This window comes from Nerophis lumbriciformis, linkage group LG01 (genome assembly GCF_033978685.3).
Source record: "Nerophis lumbriciformis linkage group LG01, RoL_Nlum_v2.1, whole genome shotgun sequence".
Taxonomy (NCBI): domain Eukaryota; kingdom Metazoa; phylum Chordata; class Actinopteri; order Syngnathiformes; family Syngnathidae; genus Nerophis; species Nerophis lumbriciformis.
The window spans coordinates 75512501-75532124 of record NC_084548.2 but is presented as its reverse complement, the minus strand read 5'-3'; the positions used below and the strand labels follow the sequence as shown (position 1 = coordinate 75532124).

At 42.8% G+C, this 19624-nt stretch overlaps 1 protein-coding gene across 2 annotated transcripts in view; it reads right to left on the bottom strand.

Moving 5' to 3' along the window:
* Positions 1–12779: 12779 nt before the first annotated feature.
* Positions 12780–19624, bottom strand: part of ccdc135 (coiled-coil domain containing 135) — a 43127-nt gene continuing 36282 nt past the window's right edge. For both annotated transcript variants that reach the window (XM_061925847.2, XM_061925856.1), the window contains 4 exons: positions 16307–16417; positions 15902–16096; positions 13540–13679; positions 12780–13429 (listed from right to left, as the gene is read on the bottom strand). In XM_061925847.2, the coding sequence (XP_061781831.1) occupies positions 13342–13429; positions 13540–13679; positions 15902–16096; positions 16307–16417 (534 nt within the window). In that variant the 3' untranslated portion in view covers positions 12780–13341. The remainder of the gene's footprint in view (positions 13430–13539; positions 13680–15901; positions 16097–16306; positions 16418–19624) is intronic.

Sequence of the window (19624 nt, the reverse complement as noted above, 5' to 3'; positions counted from 1 at the left end):
AACATGTGTTTATTATTGTCATTTAGTCCTTAAATAAAATAGTGAACATACTAGACAACTTGTCTTTTAGTAGTAAGTAAACAAACAAAGACTCCTAATTCATACTTGCCAACCTTGAGACCTCCGATTTCGGGAGGTGCGGGCGTGGTTAAGATATATATATATATATAAGAAATACTTGACTTTCAGTGAATTCTAGCTATATATATATTTTTATTTTTTTATTTTTATTACATATACATACATATATATATATATATATATATATATATATATATATATATATATATATATATATATATATATATATATATATATATATATATATAAATAAAATAAATACTTGAATTTCAGTGTTCATTTATTTACACTTATACACACACATAACACTCATCTACTCATTGTTGAGTTAAGGGTTGAATTGTCCATCCTTGTTCTATTCTCTGTCACTATTTCAGAATACACACATTATAAAAATATACATTATAAAATCAATAAGAAAACGGGAGCTCTAATTTGGGAGTCTGAATTAGGATCAGAAGTTCCTATATAAACATTGCGCACTCACGTCGCCTTTTTGTATTGATTACTGCAGCTGTGCACTGGATTCATTCACAAATACAAACTAGAAACACTTTAGAGTTAGGCTCCACCATCAGAATGTGTACTTAAACTTATAAAGATCACATGGATATTATTCAGTGAGTCGATCCACCAAAACGAACCTGTTATACAGGAGGAAAAAGCACACAGGACGTTTCAATTGTTCACAGACTGGTCGCGCTCATCAGAATGACAAGACACTTCCGGTCTGCAGGTGATAGCATTCAATTGGAAAGGAACGCCCTACTGCCCCCTACTGACCAATGTGAATACTGATAAATGTGTAATGACAGCTCCAAAAACGAATTCAAACCACAAAATAAAATAAATAAATCAACACAAAAATGTGACACATTATGGGTGGGTCACATATGCATGTACAGTAGATGGCAGTATTGTCCTGTTTAAAAGTGTCACAACGTTGCTGTTTACGGCAGACGAACTGCTTTACGGCAGACGAAAACTTGACTGCTGTTGTTGTGTGTTGTTACCGCGCTGGGAGGACGTTAATGAAACTGCCTAACAATAAACCCACATAAGAAACCAAGAACTCGCCCTCCATCATTAGCTGTTTATATTGTGGGAAAGCGGATGTGTGAACAGGCTGTCAACACGTCACTCAGGTCCGCATGGAAGCTCCGCCTGAATTTCGGGAGATTTTCGAGAGAAAATTTGTCCCGGGAGGTTTTCGGGAGACGCGCTGAATTTCGGGAGTCTCCCGGAAAATCCGGGAGGGTTGGCAAGTATGTCCTAATTAGTCTGCTGACGTATGCAGTAACATATTGTGTCATTTATACACCTATTATTTTGTACACATTATGAGGGACAAACTGTAAAAAATGGATTATTAAACTACTTGTTCATTTACTGTTAATATCTGCTTATTTTCTGTTTGAACATGTTCTATCTACACTTCTGTTAAAATGTAATAATCACTTATTCTTCTCTTCTCTGATACTTGACATTAGTTTTGGATGATATCACACATTTAGGTATGGATGTGATACCAAGTAGTTACAGGATCATACAATAAAATATAATACCTAATAAACCAATACTGATGAAGAAATACTGATGTAAAGGGTAGGTGTCGCGCTGTTTTCTGTTTTAACATGTTCTATCTATCCATCCATCCATCCATCTTCTTCCGCTTATCCGAGGTCGGGTCACGGGGGCAGCAGCCTAAGCAGGGAAGCCCAGACTTCCCTCTCCCCAGCCACTTCGTCCAGCTCTTCCTGTGGGACCCCGAGGCGTTCCCAGGCCAGCCGGGAGACATAGTCTTCCCAACGTGTCCTGGGTCTTCCCCGCGGCCTCCTACCGGTCGGACGTGCCCTAAACACCTCCCTTGGGAGGCGTTCGGGTGGCATCCTGACCAGATGCCCGAACCACCTCATCTGGCTCCTCTCCATGTGGAGGAGCAGCGGCTTTACTTTGAGTTCCTCCCGGATGACAGAGCTTCTCACCCTATCTCTAAGGGAGAGACCCGCCACCCGGCGGAGGAAACTCATTTCGGCCGCTTGTACCCGTGATCCTGTCCTTTCGGTCATAACCTAAAGCTCATGACCATAGGTGAGGATGGGAACGTAGATCGACCGGTAAATTGAGAGCTTTGCCTTCCGGCTCAGCTCCTTCTTCACCACAACGGATCGATACAGCGTCCGCATTACTGAAGACGCCACACCGATCCGCCTGTCGATCTCACGATCCACTCTTCCCCCACTCGTGAACAAGACTCCAAGGTACTTGAACTCCTCCACTTGGGGCAAGATCTCCTCCCCAACCCGGAGATGGCACTCCACCCTTTTCCGGGCGAGAACCATGGACTCGGACTTGGAGGTGCTGATTCCCATCCCAGTCGCTTCACACTCGGCTGCGAACCGATCCAGTGAGAGCTGAAGATCCTGGCCAGATGAAGCCATCAGGACCACATCATCTGCAAAAAGCAGAGACCTGATCCTGCAGCCACCAAACCAGATCCCCTCAACGCCTTGACTGCGCCTAGAAATTCTGTTCTATCTACACTTCTGTTAAAATGTAATAATCACTTATTCTTCTCTTCTTTGATACTTGACATTAGTTTTGGATGATACCACACATTTAGGTATGGATCCGATACCAAGTAGTTACAGGATCATACATTGGTCATATTCAAAGTCCTCATGTGTCCAGGGATGTATTTACTGACTTTATAAACATAATATGAATAACAAAAAAACGAAAGAAGAAGTTGTGATGCCAAAAAATATCAATGTAATCATAGTAGTATCGTCTAGATACGCTCCTGTACTTGGTATCATTACAGTGGATGTCAGGTGTAGATCCGCCCATGGCATTTGTTTACATTTTAGAGGCGGTATAGTACCGAGTATGATTCATTCGTATCGCGGTACTATACCAGTACCGGTATACCGTACAACCCTAGTTTGTAGGCATTATAGTATTGGATGGATTCTCATGTTGTTGCCATTGATTGGATGTTATTGGTGGCGGGACAGAGAGAGGACCATGGGGTCAGAGTGGTCATCAGACCAGGAGAGCAGAGAGTCATCACAAAGAGGAGCGACATCATAAAGCGGACTGGCATCGCTCCTCAAAGCGCTTCTTTGTCATAGGGTGACATTGACGCGGTCCCACTTTGGCCTGCTTGGGACTGTCACACTTCACATGTCCGTCGGGAGTTGAGCCCCACTTTTGACGCACAACAATGGAACCGGTCAACCAGGAGGCGGTCCGTCAAATCGTGACCAAACACTTCGATAAAATCTCCTCGGCGCAGTGGTGCCTGCTGGCCGCCGGCGACTTTGACTCGGAAACGGGGGCGATCTTGGCGGACATGTGCACGGAGATCGCTCAGAAACTCTCAGCCGACACCCTCAAGGCGGTCCTGCCCACGTTCCAGCAGCACATGTTGGACATCAAGACCCCGGTGGTGCAAGGCACCATGAACAGTGCGTTCGCTTCGGCGCTCAGCATTCCCGAGCAGCAATGCGAGTACGCCAACAAGCTGGACTCGCTACTAGCGGACGAGGTCTCCCAGAGGGTAAACCGCACCTTGGCGTTGGCCACCGACACGGATGATGAGCCGCTTCTACCGGTCATCTACGTCCCGGGAACATTTACCAAGCTGGAGGTTTTGTACAAGATGGTGCGGCTCTCTTGCGGCGCTCTGTGGTCCTATCTGGGCCGCGTGGATTCCACCACACGGTGTTTAGGACCATGCTGGCGTCAACAATCGGGTAAGACCGAGGAGCGTCAGACTCCTAAGTCATCGTCGAGAGCAAAGTCGAATATTAGCGTAGGACAGACGACGGAGGCGGTGACCGAGATCCTCCGCAAATGGTCGGAACCCCTAGACTCGGAATCCACAGGTTCCCCACCCAAAACCTCTCCAGATATTCATGGCACGGCGTCCAACATCGTGTCGACAATAGTGAGCGATCTTCACTACGCCACAAAGCCGGACCGAAAGAAAAGCATTTTGTCCAGTCCTCATTTTGACCTGAGGCTGATCCAGAAGACTCTGACTAACTTCTTCTGCTCCAGACCCAGCCCAACGCCCCGCCAGGAGGTCGCTCGGAGAAGTAGCTTTGTTGAGTTTTCCAAAAACCGATTTGAAAAACTCATGACGGACATGGTGACCCCGGATGTGCAGAAAAACTCCAATTTCTTGGTGGGGATTCGGTGTCCCTCGGCTTGCCGTAGGGATCCCGAGGGGTCCTCTTCCGCCTCCAACCTGGACACTCCTGGCAGTCCTCCTCCTCTGAACTTTGAGGGGATCCAGGACGAGGTGGTAGATTTGTACAAGAAGTTTCCAATGGAAGGACCCAAAATCAGCAAGACCATGGAGGACCTCCGTGATGACATCACCAGGTTTTCTAAAGGGCTGAGTACTAAAATCTACGATTATGTTAAAGACAACCAGGACAGCTTAATCGCGGAGCTCTCACACAAACGCAGGAAGCAGCAAGTGGAGCATCCTGAGGTCATGAAGGATATTGTGGAGGACTCTGTGGGCAAGTTCTTGCAGCAGGTTCTCCTGTGGATGGAGATGGAGCCCAGGAAGAGGAAAGCCAGCGCTGATGAGGTGTGCGGTGCGTTAAAAGACATTGACTCTCTCATCACCGGCATCGTGACTCTGGAACAGGAGGCTTTGGACTCCGAGTCGGAGTCAGGGGACACCATGCCGATAGCGAGCAAGACGCCGTTCCAAGACTCCATTATCACCAAGTCTTCGCTGAAGGAGCTGACCAGAAACTTTGTCAGCATGCTGATCCTCACGCTGGTGGAAGGTTTCCCAAAGAAAGTCCGCAAGTCGCTAATGCCCGACGACGTGCTGCGAATCATCCGGCGACTCTCGGACAAAGTGCTGGAGATCAACTTGGAGTCTCTGGCGGACGAGGACATGGTCAGCTACAGCAACTTCATCCAGGCAGTGGTCAAATATCTGTGCAGACAGTTCCGCTCCCAGGACAGGTTGCTAGAAGCGTTACTGTCGGACGGACCGTCCTTTGACGATGCCGTGGTGACGCACCTGACCAACACGCGGAATAGCTGCCATGAACAACCCCAGCAGAGCCTAATCAGCAGGTTCTTCTTAGCCTTGGGTAAAGCCTTAATGAAGCCTTTTACACTTTTCAGTCCAGACGACTAGACCTTGTTAGGAGCACTTAAGGACCTCTTTAACTTGTGGAAGGACCTTGTTAAGAGCACTTAAGGACCTCTTTAACTTGTGGTAGAACCTTGTTAGAAGCACTTAAAGACCTCTTTAACTTGTGGAGGGACCTTGTTAGGACCGCTTAAGGACCTCTTTAACTTGTGGAGGGACCTTGTTAGGACCATATAAGGACCTCTTTAACTTGTGGAGGGACCTTGTTAGGACCATATAAGGACCTATTTAACTTGTGGAAAGACCTTGTTAGGACCACTTAAGGACCTCTTTAACTTGTGGAGGGACCTTGTTAGGACCTCTTAAGGACTTGTGGAGGGACCTTGTTAGGACCATATAAGGACTTGTGGAAGGAACTTGTTAGGACCACTTAAGGACCTTTTTAACTTGTGGAGGGACTTTGTTAGGACCACTTAAGGACCTCTTTAACTTGTGGAGGGACCTTGTTAGGACCATATAAGGACCTCTTTAACTTGTGGAAAGACCTTGTTAGGACCACTTAAGGACCTCTTTAACTTGTGGAGGGACCTTGTTAGGACCATGTAAGGACCTCTTTAACTTGTGGAGGGACCTTGTTAGGACCACTTAAGGACCTCTTTAACTTGTGGAGGGACCTTGTTAGGACCATATAAGGACCTCTTTAACTTGTGGAGGGACCTTGTTAGGACCATATAAGGACCTCTTTAACTTGTGGAGGGACCTTGTTAGGACCACTTAAGGACCTCTTTAACTTGTGGAGGGACCTTGTTAGGACCACTTAAGGACCTCTTTAACTTGTGTAGGGACCTTGTTAGGACCTCTTTAACTTGTGGAGGGACCTTGTTAGGACCATATAAGGACCTCTTTAACTTGTGGAGGGACCTTGTTAGGACCATATAAGGACCTCTTTAACTTGTGGAGGGACCTTGTTAGGACCACTTAAGGACCTCTTTAACTTGTGGAGGGACCTTGTTAGGACCATATAAGGACCTCTTTAACTTGTGGAAGGACCTTGTCAGGACCATATAAGGACCTCTTTAACTTGTGGAGGGACCTTGTTAGGACCACTTAAGGACCTCTTTAACTTGTGGAGGGACCTTGTTAGGACCATATAAGGACCTCTTTAACTTGTGGAGGGACCTTGTTAGGACCATATAAGGACCTCTTTAACTTGTGGAGGGACCTTGTTAGGACCATATAAGGACCTCTTTAACTTGTGGAGGGACCTTGTTAGGACCACTTAAGGACCTCTTTAACTTGTGGAGGGACCTTGTTAGGACCACTTAAGGACCTCTTTAACTTGTGTAGGGACCTTGTTAGGACCTCTTTAACTTGTGGAGGGACCTTGTTAGGACCATATAAGGACCTCTTTAACTTGTGGAGGGACCTTGTTAGGACCACTTAAGGACCTCTTTAACTTGTGGAGGGATCTTGTTAGGACCACTTAAGGACCTCTTTAACTTGTGGAGGGACCTTGTTAGGACCATATAAGGACCTCTTTAACTTGTGGAGGGACCTTGTTAGGAGCACTTAAGGACCTCTTTAACTTGTGGAGGGACCTTGTAAGGACCACTTAAGGACCTCTTTAACTTGTGGAGGGACCTTGTTAGGACCGCTTAAGGACCTCTTTAACTTGTGGAGGGACCTTGTTAGGACCATATAAGGACCTCTTTAACTTATGGAGGGACCTTGTTAGGACCATATAAGGACCTCTTTAACTTGTGGAGGGACCTTGTTAGGACCATATAAGGACCTCTTTAACTTGTGGAAAGACCTTGTTAGGACCACTTAAGGACCTCTTTAACTTGTGGAGGGACCTTGTTAGGACCATGTAAGGACCTCTTTAACTTGTGGAGGGACCTTGTTAGGACCACTTAAGGACCTCTTTAACTTGTGGAGGGACCTTGTTAGGACCATATAAGGACCTCTTTAACTTGTGGAGGGACCTTGTTAGGACCATATAAGGACCTCTTTAACTTGTGGAGGGACCTTGTTAGGACCACTTAAGGACCTCTTTAACTTGTGGAGGGACCTTGTTAGGACCACTTAAGGACCTCTTTAACTTGTGTAGGGACCTTGTTAGGACCTCTTTAACTTGTGGAGGGACCTTGTTAGGACCATATAAGGACCTCTTTAACTTGTGGAGGGACCTTGTTAGGACCATATAAGGACCTCTTTAACTTGTGGAGGGACCTTGTTAGGACCACTTAAGGACCTCTTTAACTTGTGGAGGGACCTTGTTAGGACCATATAAGGACCTCTTTAACTTGTGGAAGGACCTTGTCAGGACCATATAAGGACCTCTTTAACTTGTGGAGGGACCTTGTTAGGACCACTTAAGGACCTCTTTAACTTGTGGAGGGACCTTGTTAGGACCATATAAGGACCTCTTTAACTTGTGGAGGGACCTTGTTAGGACCATATAAGGACCTCTTTAACTTGTGGAGGGACCTTGTTAGGACCATATAAGGACCTCTTTAACTTGTGGAGGGACCTTGTTAGGACCACTTAAGGACCTCTTTAACTTGTGGAGGGACCTTGTTAGGACCACTTAAGGACCTCTTTAACTTGTGTAGGGACCTTGTTAGGACCTCTTTAACTTGTGGAGGGACCTTGTTAGGACCATATAAGGACCTCTTTAACTTGTGGAGGGACCTTGTTAGGACCACTTAAGGACCTCTTTAACTTGTGGAGGGATCTTGTTAGGACCACTTAAGGACCTCTTTAACTTGTGGAGGGACCTTGTTAGGACCATATAAGGACCTCTTTAACTTGTGGAGGGACCTTGTTAGGAGCACTTAAGGACCTCTTTAACTTGTGGAGGGACCTTGTAAGGACCACTTAAGGACCTCTTTAACTTGTGGAGGGACCTTGTTAGGACCGCTTAAGGACCTCTTTAACTTGTGGAGGGACCTTGTTAGGACCATATAAGGACCTCTTTAACTTATGGAGGGACCTTGTTAGGACCATATAAGGACCTCTTTAACTTGTGGAGGGACCTTGTTAGGACCATATAAGGACCTCTTTAACTTGTGGAAAGACCTTGTTAGGACCACTTAAGGACCTCTTTAACTTGTGGAGGGACCTTGTTAGGACCACTTAAGGACCTCTTTAACTTGTGGAGGGACCTTGTTAGGACCATATAAGGACCTCTTTAACTTGTGGAAGGACCTTGTTAGGACCACTTAAGGACCTCTTTAACTTGTGGAGGGACCTTGTTAGGACCACTTAAGGACCTCTTTAACTTGTGGAGGGACCTTGTTAGGACCATATAAGGACCTCTTTAACTTGTGGAAGGACCTTGTTAGGACCATATAAGGACCTCTTTAACTTATGGAGGGACCTTGTTAGGACCATATAAGGACCTCTTTAACTTGTGGAGGGACCTTGTTAGGACCATATAAGGACCTCTTTAACTTGTGGAAAGACCTTGTTAGGACCACTTAAGGACCTCTTTAACTTGTGGAGGGACCTTGTTAGGACCACTTAAGGACCTCTTTAACTTGTGGAGGGACCTTGTTAGGACCATATAAGGACCTCTTTAACTTGTGGAAGGACCTTGTTAGGACCACTTAAGGACCTCTTTAACTTGTGGAGGGACCTTGTTAGGACCACTTAAGGACCTCTTTAACTTGTGGAGGGACCTTGTTAGGACCATATAAGGACCTCTTTAACTTGTGGAGGGACCTTGTTAGGACCATATAAGGACCTCTTTAACTTGTGGAAGGACCTTGTTAGGACCATATAAGGACCTCTTTAACTTGTGGAGGGACCTTGTTAGGACCATATAAGGACCTATTTAACTTGTGGAAGGACCTTGTTAGGACCACTTAACTTGTGGAAGGACCTTGTTAGGACCGCTTAAGGACCTCTTTAACTTGTGGAGGGACCTTGTCAGGACCATATAAGGACCTCTTTAACTTGTGGACGGACCTTGTTAGGACCTTATAAGGACCTCTTTAACTTGTGGAGGGACCTTGTTAGGAGCACTTAAGGACCTCTTTAACTTGTGGAGGGACCTTGTTAGGACCATATAAGGACCTCTTTAACTTGTGGAAGGACCTTGTCAGGACCATATAAAGACCTCTTTAACTTGTAGAAGGAACTTGTTAGGACCATATAAGGACCTCTTTAACTTGTGGAAGGACCTTGTTAGGACCACTTAAGGACCTCTTTAACTTGTGGAGGGACCTAGGACCACTTAAGGACCTCTTTAACTTGTGGAGGGACCTTTTTAGGACCTTATAAGGACCTCTTTAACTTGTGGAGGGACCTTGTTAGGAGCACTTAAGGACCTCTTTAACTTGTGGAGGGACCTTGTTAGGACCATATAAGGACCTCTTTAACTTGTGGAAGGACCTTGTCAGGACCATATAAAGACCTCTTTAACTTGTAGAAGGAACTTGTTAGGACCATATAAGGACCTTTTTAACTTGTGGAAGGACCTTGTTAGGACCACTTAAGGACCTCTTTAACTTGTGGAGGGACCTAGGACCACTTAAGGACCTCTTTAACTTGTGGAGGGACCTTTTTAGGACCTTATAAGGACCTCTTTAGCTTGTGGAGGGACCTTGTTAGGAGCACTTAAGGACCTCTTTAACTTGTGGAGGGACCTTGTTAGGACCATATAAGGACCTCTTTAACTTGTGGAAGGACCTTGTCAGGACCATATAAAGACCTCTTTAACTTGTAGAAGGAACTTGTTAGGACCATATAAGGACCTCTTTAACTTGTGGAAGGACCTTGTTAGGACCACTTAAGGACCTCTTTAACTTGTGGAGGGACCTAGGACCACTTAAGGACCTCTTTAACTTGTGGAGGGACCTTTTTAGGACCACTTTACTGTGGAAAAATCTTTACAGGACCACTTTGAGCCTCTTTCACTTGCAGAAGAATCTTTTTTGGACTGCATAAGGACCTTTAACTTGCAGAGGCTCTTGTTAGGACCATTTAAGGACCTCTTTTGGGACCATGATTTTTGTAGAACCTTGTCACGTCACCATACTATTTGAAGCCTTTTTTGGCTTCTTTATGCAAGATGTAAAGTTGCTTCTGTGATTATATGGTATATGAACATTTCATTTATTGTTCACCAAGACTTTTAAGTTATTTTTAGTTTTTCACTAATGCAAAATTAAAACCATTGGTGATTACTGAGAAAAATCAGTTGGATAAAGCTGAGTCTTCAATGGAATACTTCCGTCATAAAGATGTACCCATAAACACTTTTGGCCTCTCATCTGATTTTTTTGGCTCAGGTCCGATCCAGTTTCGAGTCCCGATGTGATAATTTGACAGTAAGTTACAGCACTGAAAATATTTTATAGCAAGTATCGAATTTTTATGAAGCTTATCTTATTTAATGGAGAATTCCCAAAAAGACTATCAGATCTTACAATTATTACAAGTCAGCTGCATATTACACCAGTTTTAAAGTCACTGCATATGAAGCTTATCTTATTTAATGTAGAATTCCCCAAAAGACTATCAGATCCTACAATTATTACAAGTCAGCTGCATATTACACCAGTTTTAAAGTCACTGCATTGGCTCCCCGCCCGCTTCACGGTCCATTTGAAAGTTTTATTATAAGCTTTCAAATGTGTTAATATCTGACCTGCTTTTACCCTCTCAACCCTGGCAGACCCTGAGATCCTCTGGCACTGGCCCTTTATCTTTACCAAAGACTATCAGATCCCTACAATTATTACAAAAGTCAGCTGCATATTACACCAGTTTTAAAGTCACTGCATTGGCTCCCCGCCCGCTTCACGGTCCATTTGAAAGTTTTATTATAAGCTTTCAAATGTGTTAATATCTGACCTGCTTTTACCCTCTCAACCCTGGCACACCCTGAGATCCTCTGGCACTGGCCCTTTATCTTTACCAAATTCCAGAACAAAGACCCACCATGAGGCGCAATTTAGCCAACCACCCGTGGAACCTGCCAGGGAGCCCCAGGACTGCAGAGAGCGTTGACTTTTTGAAAGAAAAGGGTTACCCTTCTTTCCAATGTAGCAAGTGGAGCAGAAAGGAGCACAGCTGCTGCTTCAAAACAGATAAGGAACTGGCCAAAACAGCTCTGTGAGCCGACCAACAGGAGCCCTTAAGACAAAACAAAGAGTTTACTAGCGGACATAAGATAAAAGCAAGGAGGTCACAAGAGGACACACTACATGGGAAAATACTATCTGCTCTAAACATGATTATGGATTAAAAAAGAACACTTAAAAATATCTCATTCTCACATATTACACTCGGTATTGATAGTATCGACATCTGGATCAATCACCCCTACTTCATTTTGTGGTCTTGTTCCACGTGTAGCATGCATATCTATTCATTTTCCCCTAGTCCTCCAGTGATAATGTTACTTGAAAGATACTCAACTGATTTACCGCAACGGTGGTGAGGATTAGAGTCACGGCTTCGCACCGTGGAGAAGCGACGCCTTCGTGGCAGCTGGCAAGACTGGGATTGGTGCAACTCCTGCATGTGCGTAAAAAGGAATATGGCATCCATTTTGAAGGAATCTCAGGTGAGTACTGTTGGAATAATTGTAAGTTATCACAAAAGAAACGTTGTGTTGCATTGTGTTCCTGATAAGAAGATGAATGCTGTCTTTCGAGGCCTAACAAGAGGAAGAAGACTCGTGAAACGCCACTGTGATTTCAACACGGACAGATGGCAGGATCTGCTCCAACTTCCAGAGGAACTCTCTTTGAAGTGTTAAACGAACTCTCTTTGAAGTCAACGCTATTTACGACCCGCTGCCCTTTTGAAGCAACTGTGGTCAGGAGACGGGAGGGGTTTATCCATTGTCCTCCAACACCTGCCCCAGCTGGATCCAGGAAGAGCCCAAGCCCGAGAAATCCTCTTCTTGGTCTTCAAAGTGACCGAAAACAATGACTGTTTTACATACTTCCCATTCCTGCTGTGACATGTGTTGGTGCGTGAACATTGAACATCTGAATAAAAGAGGAGACGAAAACCTTCTTCGTCAGAGCGTGGTGCAGGACTGTACAGAGAGTGCAGTGGCCATGTCTCTCCTCAATATTGAGTCCAAATTGAATTCTGTCTCTGTTTGATTCCTTGCCTTTTGTCTTGTTTAATAGATGTCTTCAGTGTTTGAACGTGACAAGTACCATCTTTGACGCCGACAATCAGTACACGTTAAGAAGCACGGTGGCGGTCTCACTTTTTGTACCAGTTTTCTTATACAAGTCTCCACGATCAAATATTGCTTGTGAGGTACCACACTCGTCCGTTTGCCCGCGTATTTGAATTTCACCTTTTTTTCTGAATGTAAAAGTCATATTTATTCCCTCCAAAATGTGTTTTGTGTTGATATTTGTGGCTGTCAGATGACTTGGTTTTACATGATGTCTTCATTCAAATCAGTTTTTATCTGGACTTCCTTCGGCAGTGTTGCGTCGGACCAGTTCTTCCTCCAAGGGAGTCTAAGTTACTGGTCGATCCCAAGTTCTTTCGATGACATATATGCTGAGTAAGAAGGACCATCACGACAGAATTGGAACATTTTCAAGTTTTACTACAGCTTTAGGAGTTCAACTTAACCAATACATTCATATCGGCTGCTCTAGTTGATCTGGCGTTCCAAGGGAAAAACCAACTTCTTCTCACACAAAGAAAACCCCCATCTCCCCCTCGCACCACTGATAAGAAACCAGTGGGTGTTGTATTTCACATTACTGATGGTTTAAGACACTAAACAGACAATCTGAAGACAAAGTGAGACTGGTAGAATACACAAAGGAAAAGTACTAGCTGATCTAAACATGGCTATGTAAAAAGAAAGAACTCGTAAACATAAATGCATCCTTCCACAGCAGTTAGTGATGTAAAGAGGTATGATACTGTGTACTTAGATCCTGAGTGCCAAAATACTTTTCTGAGCTATTCCCACTAGTTGACATCGCCAACTAGTGGACTGGAATGCGCATGACCTATTTTAACTCTGTGATGAAGTATTGGTGCATAAATCAGACTTATTTGTTTTCTCATTTTATTCCACTAAGTTATTACCAGTACAGACTGATGTAAAGTGTGTGTGTGTGAGTGTGTGTTTGTGTTCAGCTCGGCAGGTAAGGTGCCAGTCGTGGGTCTTGTTTTAGTCTCTGATCCAGTGCACGGTACCTCTGAGAGACTGATCTCTTGTGCCTGCAAATACACTTTGTCAGTTGACTATCAAGCTGTGTGTGTGTGTGTGTGTGTGTGTGTGTGTGTGTGTGTGTGTGTGTGTGTGTGTGTGTGTGTGTGTGTGCACGTACATGCTGAGGCGTTCAGTGGCGATGTGTATTTGGAAGGTGTGCTCGGCGCAGAAGGCCTGGTACTCTTTCTCCTCCTGGTGGCTCATGTTCAGCTGACTCTGTTGGTAGTACAGTTGCTTCTTCTGTAGCGCATGTGTTGCCTGCACACACACACACACGCACGCACCCACACACACACACACACACACACACACACACACACACACACACACACACACACACACACGCACACACACACAAACACAAGCACACCGCAGTGGCCATGTCTTTAAGTACCCAACATTAGGTGATAATGATAAATATGAGGGGCCGTTAGGGACATTATTCAGAATTACCTCTTACATACACTACTGAAATGCTCTCACATAAACAACTGAAAAAATACTTTCTTAAAAACAGTACTGAAATCCTCTCATGCACACTACTGACATGTGTCTCTCATACACACTACTAAAAATCCTCTCATACACTACTGACATGTGTTTCTCTCATACACACTATTAAAAATCCTCTCATACACACTACTGACATGTGTTTCTCTCATAAACACTACTGAAATCCTCTCATACACACTACTGACGTGTGTTTCTCTCATACACACTACTGACATGTGTTTCTCTCATGAACACTACTGAAATCTTTTTATACACACTTCTGAAATCCTCTCACACACACACTACTGAAATCATCTCCTACACACTACTAAAATCCTCTCATTCGCTACTGAAATGTGTTTCGCTCATACACACTACTGAAATGCTCTCATACACTACTGACATGTGTTTCTCTCATACACACTACTAAAAATCCTCCCATACACACTACTGACATGTGTTTCTCTCATAAACACTACTGAAATCCTCTCATACACACTACTGACATGTGTTTCTCTCCTACACACTACTGACGTCTGTTTCTCTCATAAACACTACTGAAATCTTCTCATACACACTTCTGAAATCCTCTCACACACACACTACTGAAATCATCTCCTACACACTACTAAAATCCTCTCATTCGCTACTGAAATGTGTTTCGCTCATACACACTACTGAAATCATCTCCTACACACTACTAAAATCCTCTCATTCGCTACTGAAATGTGTTTCGCTCATACACACTACTAAAATCCTCTCACACACACACTACTGAAATCATCTCCTACACACTACTAAAATCCTCTCATACACTACTGACATGTGTTTCTCTCATACACACTACTGAAATCCTCTCACACACACTACTGAAATCCTCTCACACACACTACTGAAATCCTCTCACACAAACTACTGAAATCCTCTCACACACACTACTGAAATCCTCTCACACACTACTAAAATCCTCTCATTAGCACTACTGAAATGTGTTTCTCATACACACTACTGAAATCCTCTCACACACACTACTGAAATCCTCTCTCTCACACACACACACACACACACACACACACACACACACACACACACACACACACACACACACACACACACACACACACACACACACACACACACACACACACACACACACACACACACGACTGAAATCCTCTCATGCACACTACTAAAATCCTCTCATTCGCACCACTGAAATGTGTTTCGCTCATACACACTACTGAAACACCTCTCACATACAATACTGAAACAGAGTGTTTTATTCAGGTGTATGAGAGAATAATTTTTCAGTTCTTTGTGTGAAAGTGTTTCAGTAGTGTGTATGAGAGATTTTCAGTGTTGTGAATGAAAGGATGCGAGTAGTGTGCATGAGATGATTTCAGTAGTGTGTGTGTGAGGTGATTTCAGTGGTGTGCATGAGAAGATTCCAGTAGTGTTTATGAGAGGATTTCAGTAGTGTGTGAGAGGATTTCAGTCGTGTGTGTGTGAGGTAATTCTGAATAATGTCCCCTAATAGATAAAGTGTGTGTGAGGTGATTTCAGTAGTGTGAATGAGAGGATTTCAGTAGTGTGTGTGAGAGGTGTTTCAGTAGTGTGTATGAGCGAAACACATTTCAGTAGTGCGAATGAGAGGATTTTAGTAGTGTGCATGAGAGGATTTCAGTAGTGTGTGTGTGAGAGGATTTCAGTAGTTTGTTTGAGAGGATTTCAGTAGTGTGTGTGAGAGGATTTCAGTAGTGTGTATGAGAGAAACACATTTCAGTAGTGCTAATGAGAGGATTTTAGTAGTGTGCATGAGAGGATTTCAGTAGTGTGTGTGTGAGAGGATTTCAGTAGTTTGTGTGAGAGGATTTCAGTAGTGTGTATGAGAGAGGGCATGAAGGAAGTTAAAATGACAGGTGTTGATCAGGCCTCCCAAAGGTGACAATAGCATGGAACCATAGTAGAAGGTGCCTAATCAAGTGTACCTGGCCGTGGCGTTCCTGGATGAGTCTGGCCCGCTCGGCCATGTGCGTCTTGAAGTCGCTCAAACAGTCGTCGTAGAGGCTACGTGCATCTTCAGCCGTCATGTTCTTCACGTTCCCCAGTCGGATAAGGAAGGGAGCCAGGTAGTCTTTCTCCTTCTCCTGCAACCACCTCTGCTCCTCGGCCGCCAGGCGCTCCTGAAAAACACACACACACACACACACACACACACACACACACACACACACACACACACACACACACACACACACACACACACACACACACACACACACACACACACACACACACACACACACACACACACACACACACACACACACACACGTTGTGACAGGACATGGATGTTGTTATTTACTTTGTGGTGTTGAGTGTCACAAACAAACCATTTCCTCTCTTTGCTTGCGGGCTTTGGCGGCTCCAGTGGTGGTCCATGGAGAAAAGTGAAGAAGAATGTCCATCTCCTCACGCTGTCTGCAGGACACAATGTCTCTCACCTGACATCACACACACACACACACACACACACACACACACACCATTGTTGTCATCATCATCATCATCATCATTATTATTCTCATAATCACTATCATCATCACCACATGATCATCATCCTCATAATCACTATCATGCTATTACTCATTATCATCATGCTATTACTCATAATCATACATAATCATGCTCATCATCACCACCATCATCCTCATAATCACCATCATTACCACAATCAACATCATAATCACTATCCTCATCATCATCATCATAATCGTCATGCTCACCATCTTCATAATCACTGTCATCACTATCATCATCCTCATAATCACCATCATCATTTTCATCATCACTATTATCAGCATCATCCTAAAACTCACTATCATCATCCTCATATTCACTATCATCACCATCATCATCATCATGCTCACCATCTTCATAATCACTGTCATCACTATCATCATCCTCATAATCACCATCATCATTTTCATCATCACTATCATCAGCATCATCCTAAAACTCACTATCATCATCCTCATATTCACTATCATCACCATCATCATCATCATGCTCACCATCTTCATAATCCCTGTCATCACTATCATCATCCTCATAATCACCATCATAATTTTCATCATCACTATTATCAGCATCATCTTAAAACTCACTATCATCATCCTCATATTCACTATCATCACCATCATCATCATCATCATCATCATCGCTGTCATTGTCATCTTCATAATCACTGTCATCATCATCATCCTCATGATCACTATCATCATCATCCTCATAATCACTATCCTCATCATCATCATCATCAGAATCACTATCATCATCATTCCCTCATAATCACTATCATCATCATCATCCTCATAATGACTATCAGTATCATCCTCATAATCACAATCACTATCCTCATAATCACTGTCATCATCACTACCATCATCATCCTCATAATCACTGTCATAATCCTCATAATTACTGTCATCATCATCATCCTCATAATCATTGTCATCATCATCAACATCATCCTCATAATCACTATCATCATTCCCTTATAATCACTATCCTCATCATCATCATCCTCATAATCACTATCAGTATCATCCTCATAATCACTATCATCATCATCTTCATAACCACTATCCTCATAATCACTGTCATCATCATTACCATCATCATCCTCATAATTACTGTCATCATCATCCTCATAATCACTGTCATCATCATCATTACCATCATCATCATCCTCATAATTGCTATCATCATCATCCTCATAATCACTATCATCATCATTCCCTTATAATCACTATACTCATCATCATCCTCATAATCACTATCAGTATCATCCTCATAATCACTATCATCATCATCATCTTCATAATCACTATCTTCATAATCACTGTCATCATCATCATTACCATCATCATCCTCATAATTACTGTCATCATCATCCTCATAATCACTATCCTCATAATCACTGTCATCATCATCATTACCATCCTCATCCTCATAATCACTGTCATCATCATCATTACCATCCTCATCCTCATAATCACTGTCATAATAATCATCATCCTAATAATAATAATCATCATCATCATTTCTCATACTCAGTCATAATCCTCATCATCATTATCCTCACAATTACTATCCTGAACATCCTCCTCATAAGCACCAGCATCACTATTATCATTCTCATAGTCATCATCATTACTGTCATCATCATCCTCATAAACACCATCATGTGTATTGTCATCATCACCACCTTCCTCAAAATCATCATCACCATCCTCTTTTATCATCCTCCAATACATAACCACTAATCACCATCATCATCATCACCACTATCCTCATCTTTAACACCATGGTCACCACCATTATCTCAATAATCATCATCATCCTCATAATCACCATCATCACCATCATCACTATTATTATCATCTTCATCCTAATACTCACTATTGTCATCCTCATATTCACTGTCTTTACCATTATCCTCATCTTCAACACGATCGTCACCACCATTATCACAATAATCATCTTCATAATCACTGTCATCATCATCCTCATAATCACCATCATCACCATAATCATCCTCATAATCACTATTATCATCATCTTCATCCTAATACTCACTATCGTCATCCTCATATTCACGGTCATCACCACTATCCTCATTTTCAACACGATCGTCACCACCATTATCACAATAATCATCTTCATAATCACTGTCATCTTCATTATCATAATCACTGTCATCATCATCATAATCACTGTCATCATCATCATCATAATCACTGTGATCATCATTCTCATAATCACCATCATCCTCATAATCACTATTATCATCATCATCTTCATAATCACTGTCATCATCATTCTCATCATCACCATAATCATCCTCATAATCACTATTATCATCATCATCATCATCCTAATACTCACTATCGTCATCCTAATATTCACTGTCATTACCATTATCCTCATCTTCAACACAATCGTCACCACCATTATCACAATAATCATCTTCATAATCACTGTCATCATCATTCTGATCATCACCATAATCATTCTCATAATCACTATTATCATCATCATCATCCTAATACTCACTATCGTCCTCCTAATATTCACTGTCATTACCATTATCCTCATCTTCAACACAATCGTCACCACCATTATCACAATAATCATCTTCATAATCACTGTCATCATCATTCTCATCATCACCATAATCATCCTCATAATCACTATTATCATCATCATCATCCTAATACTCACTATCGTCATCCTAATATTCACTGTCATTACCATTATCCTCATCTTCAACACAATCATCACCACCATTATCACAATAATCATCTTCATAATCACTGTCATCTTCATTATCATAATCACTGTCATCATCATCATAATCATTGTCATCATCATCATCATCATAATCACTGTGATCATCATTCTCATAATCACCATCATCCTCATAATCACTATTATCATCATCATCTTCATAATCACTGTCATCATCATTCTCATCATCACCATAATCATCCTCATAATCACTATTATCATCATCATCATCCTAATACTCACTATCGTCATACTAATATTCACTGTCATGACCATTATCCTCATCTTCAACACAATCATCACCACCATTATCACAATAATCATCTTCATAATCACTGTCATCATCATTCTGATCATCC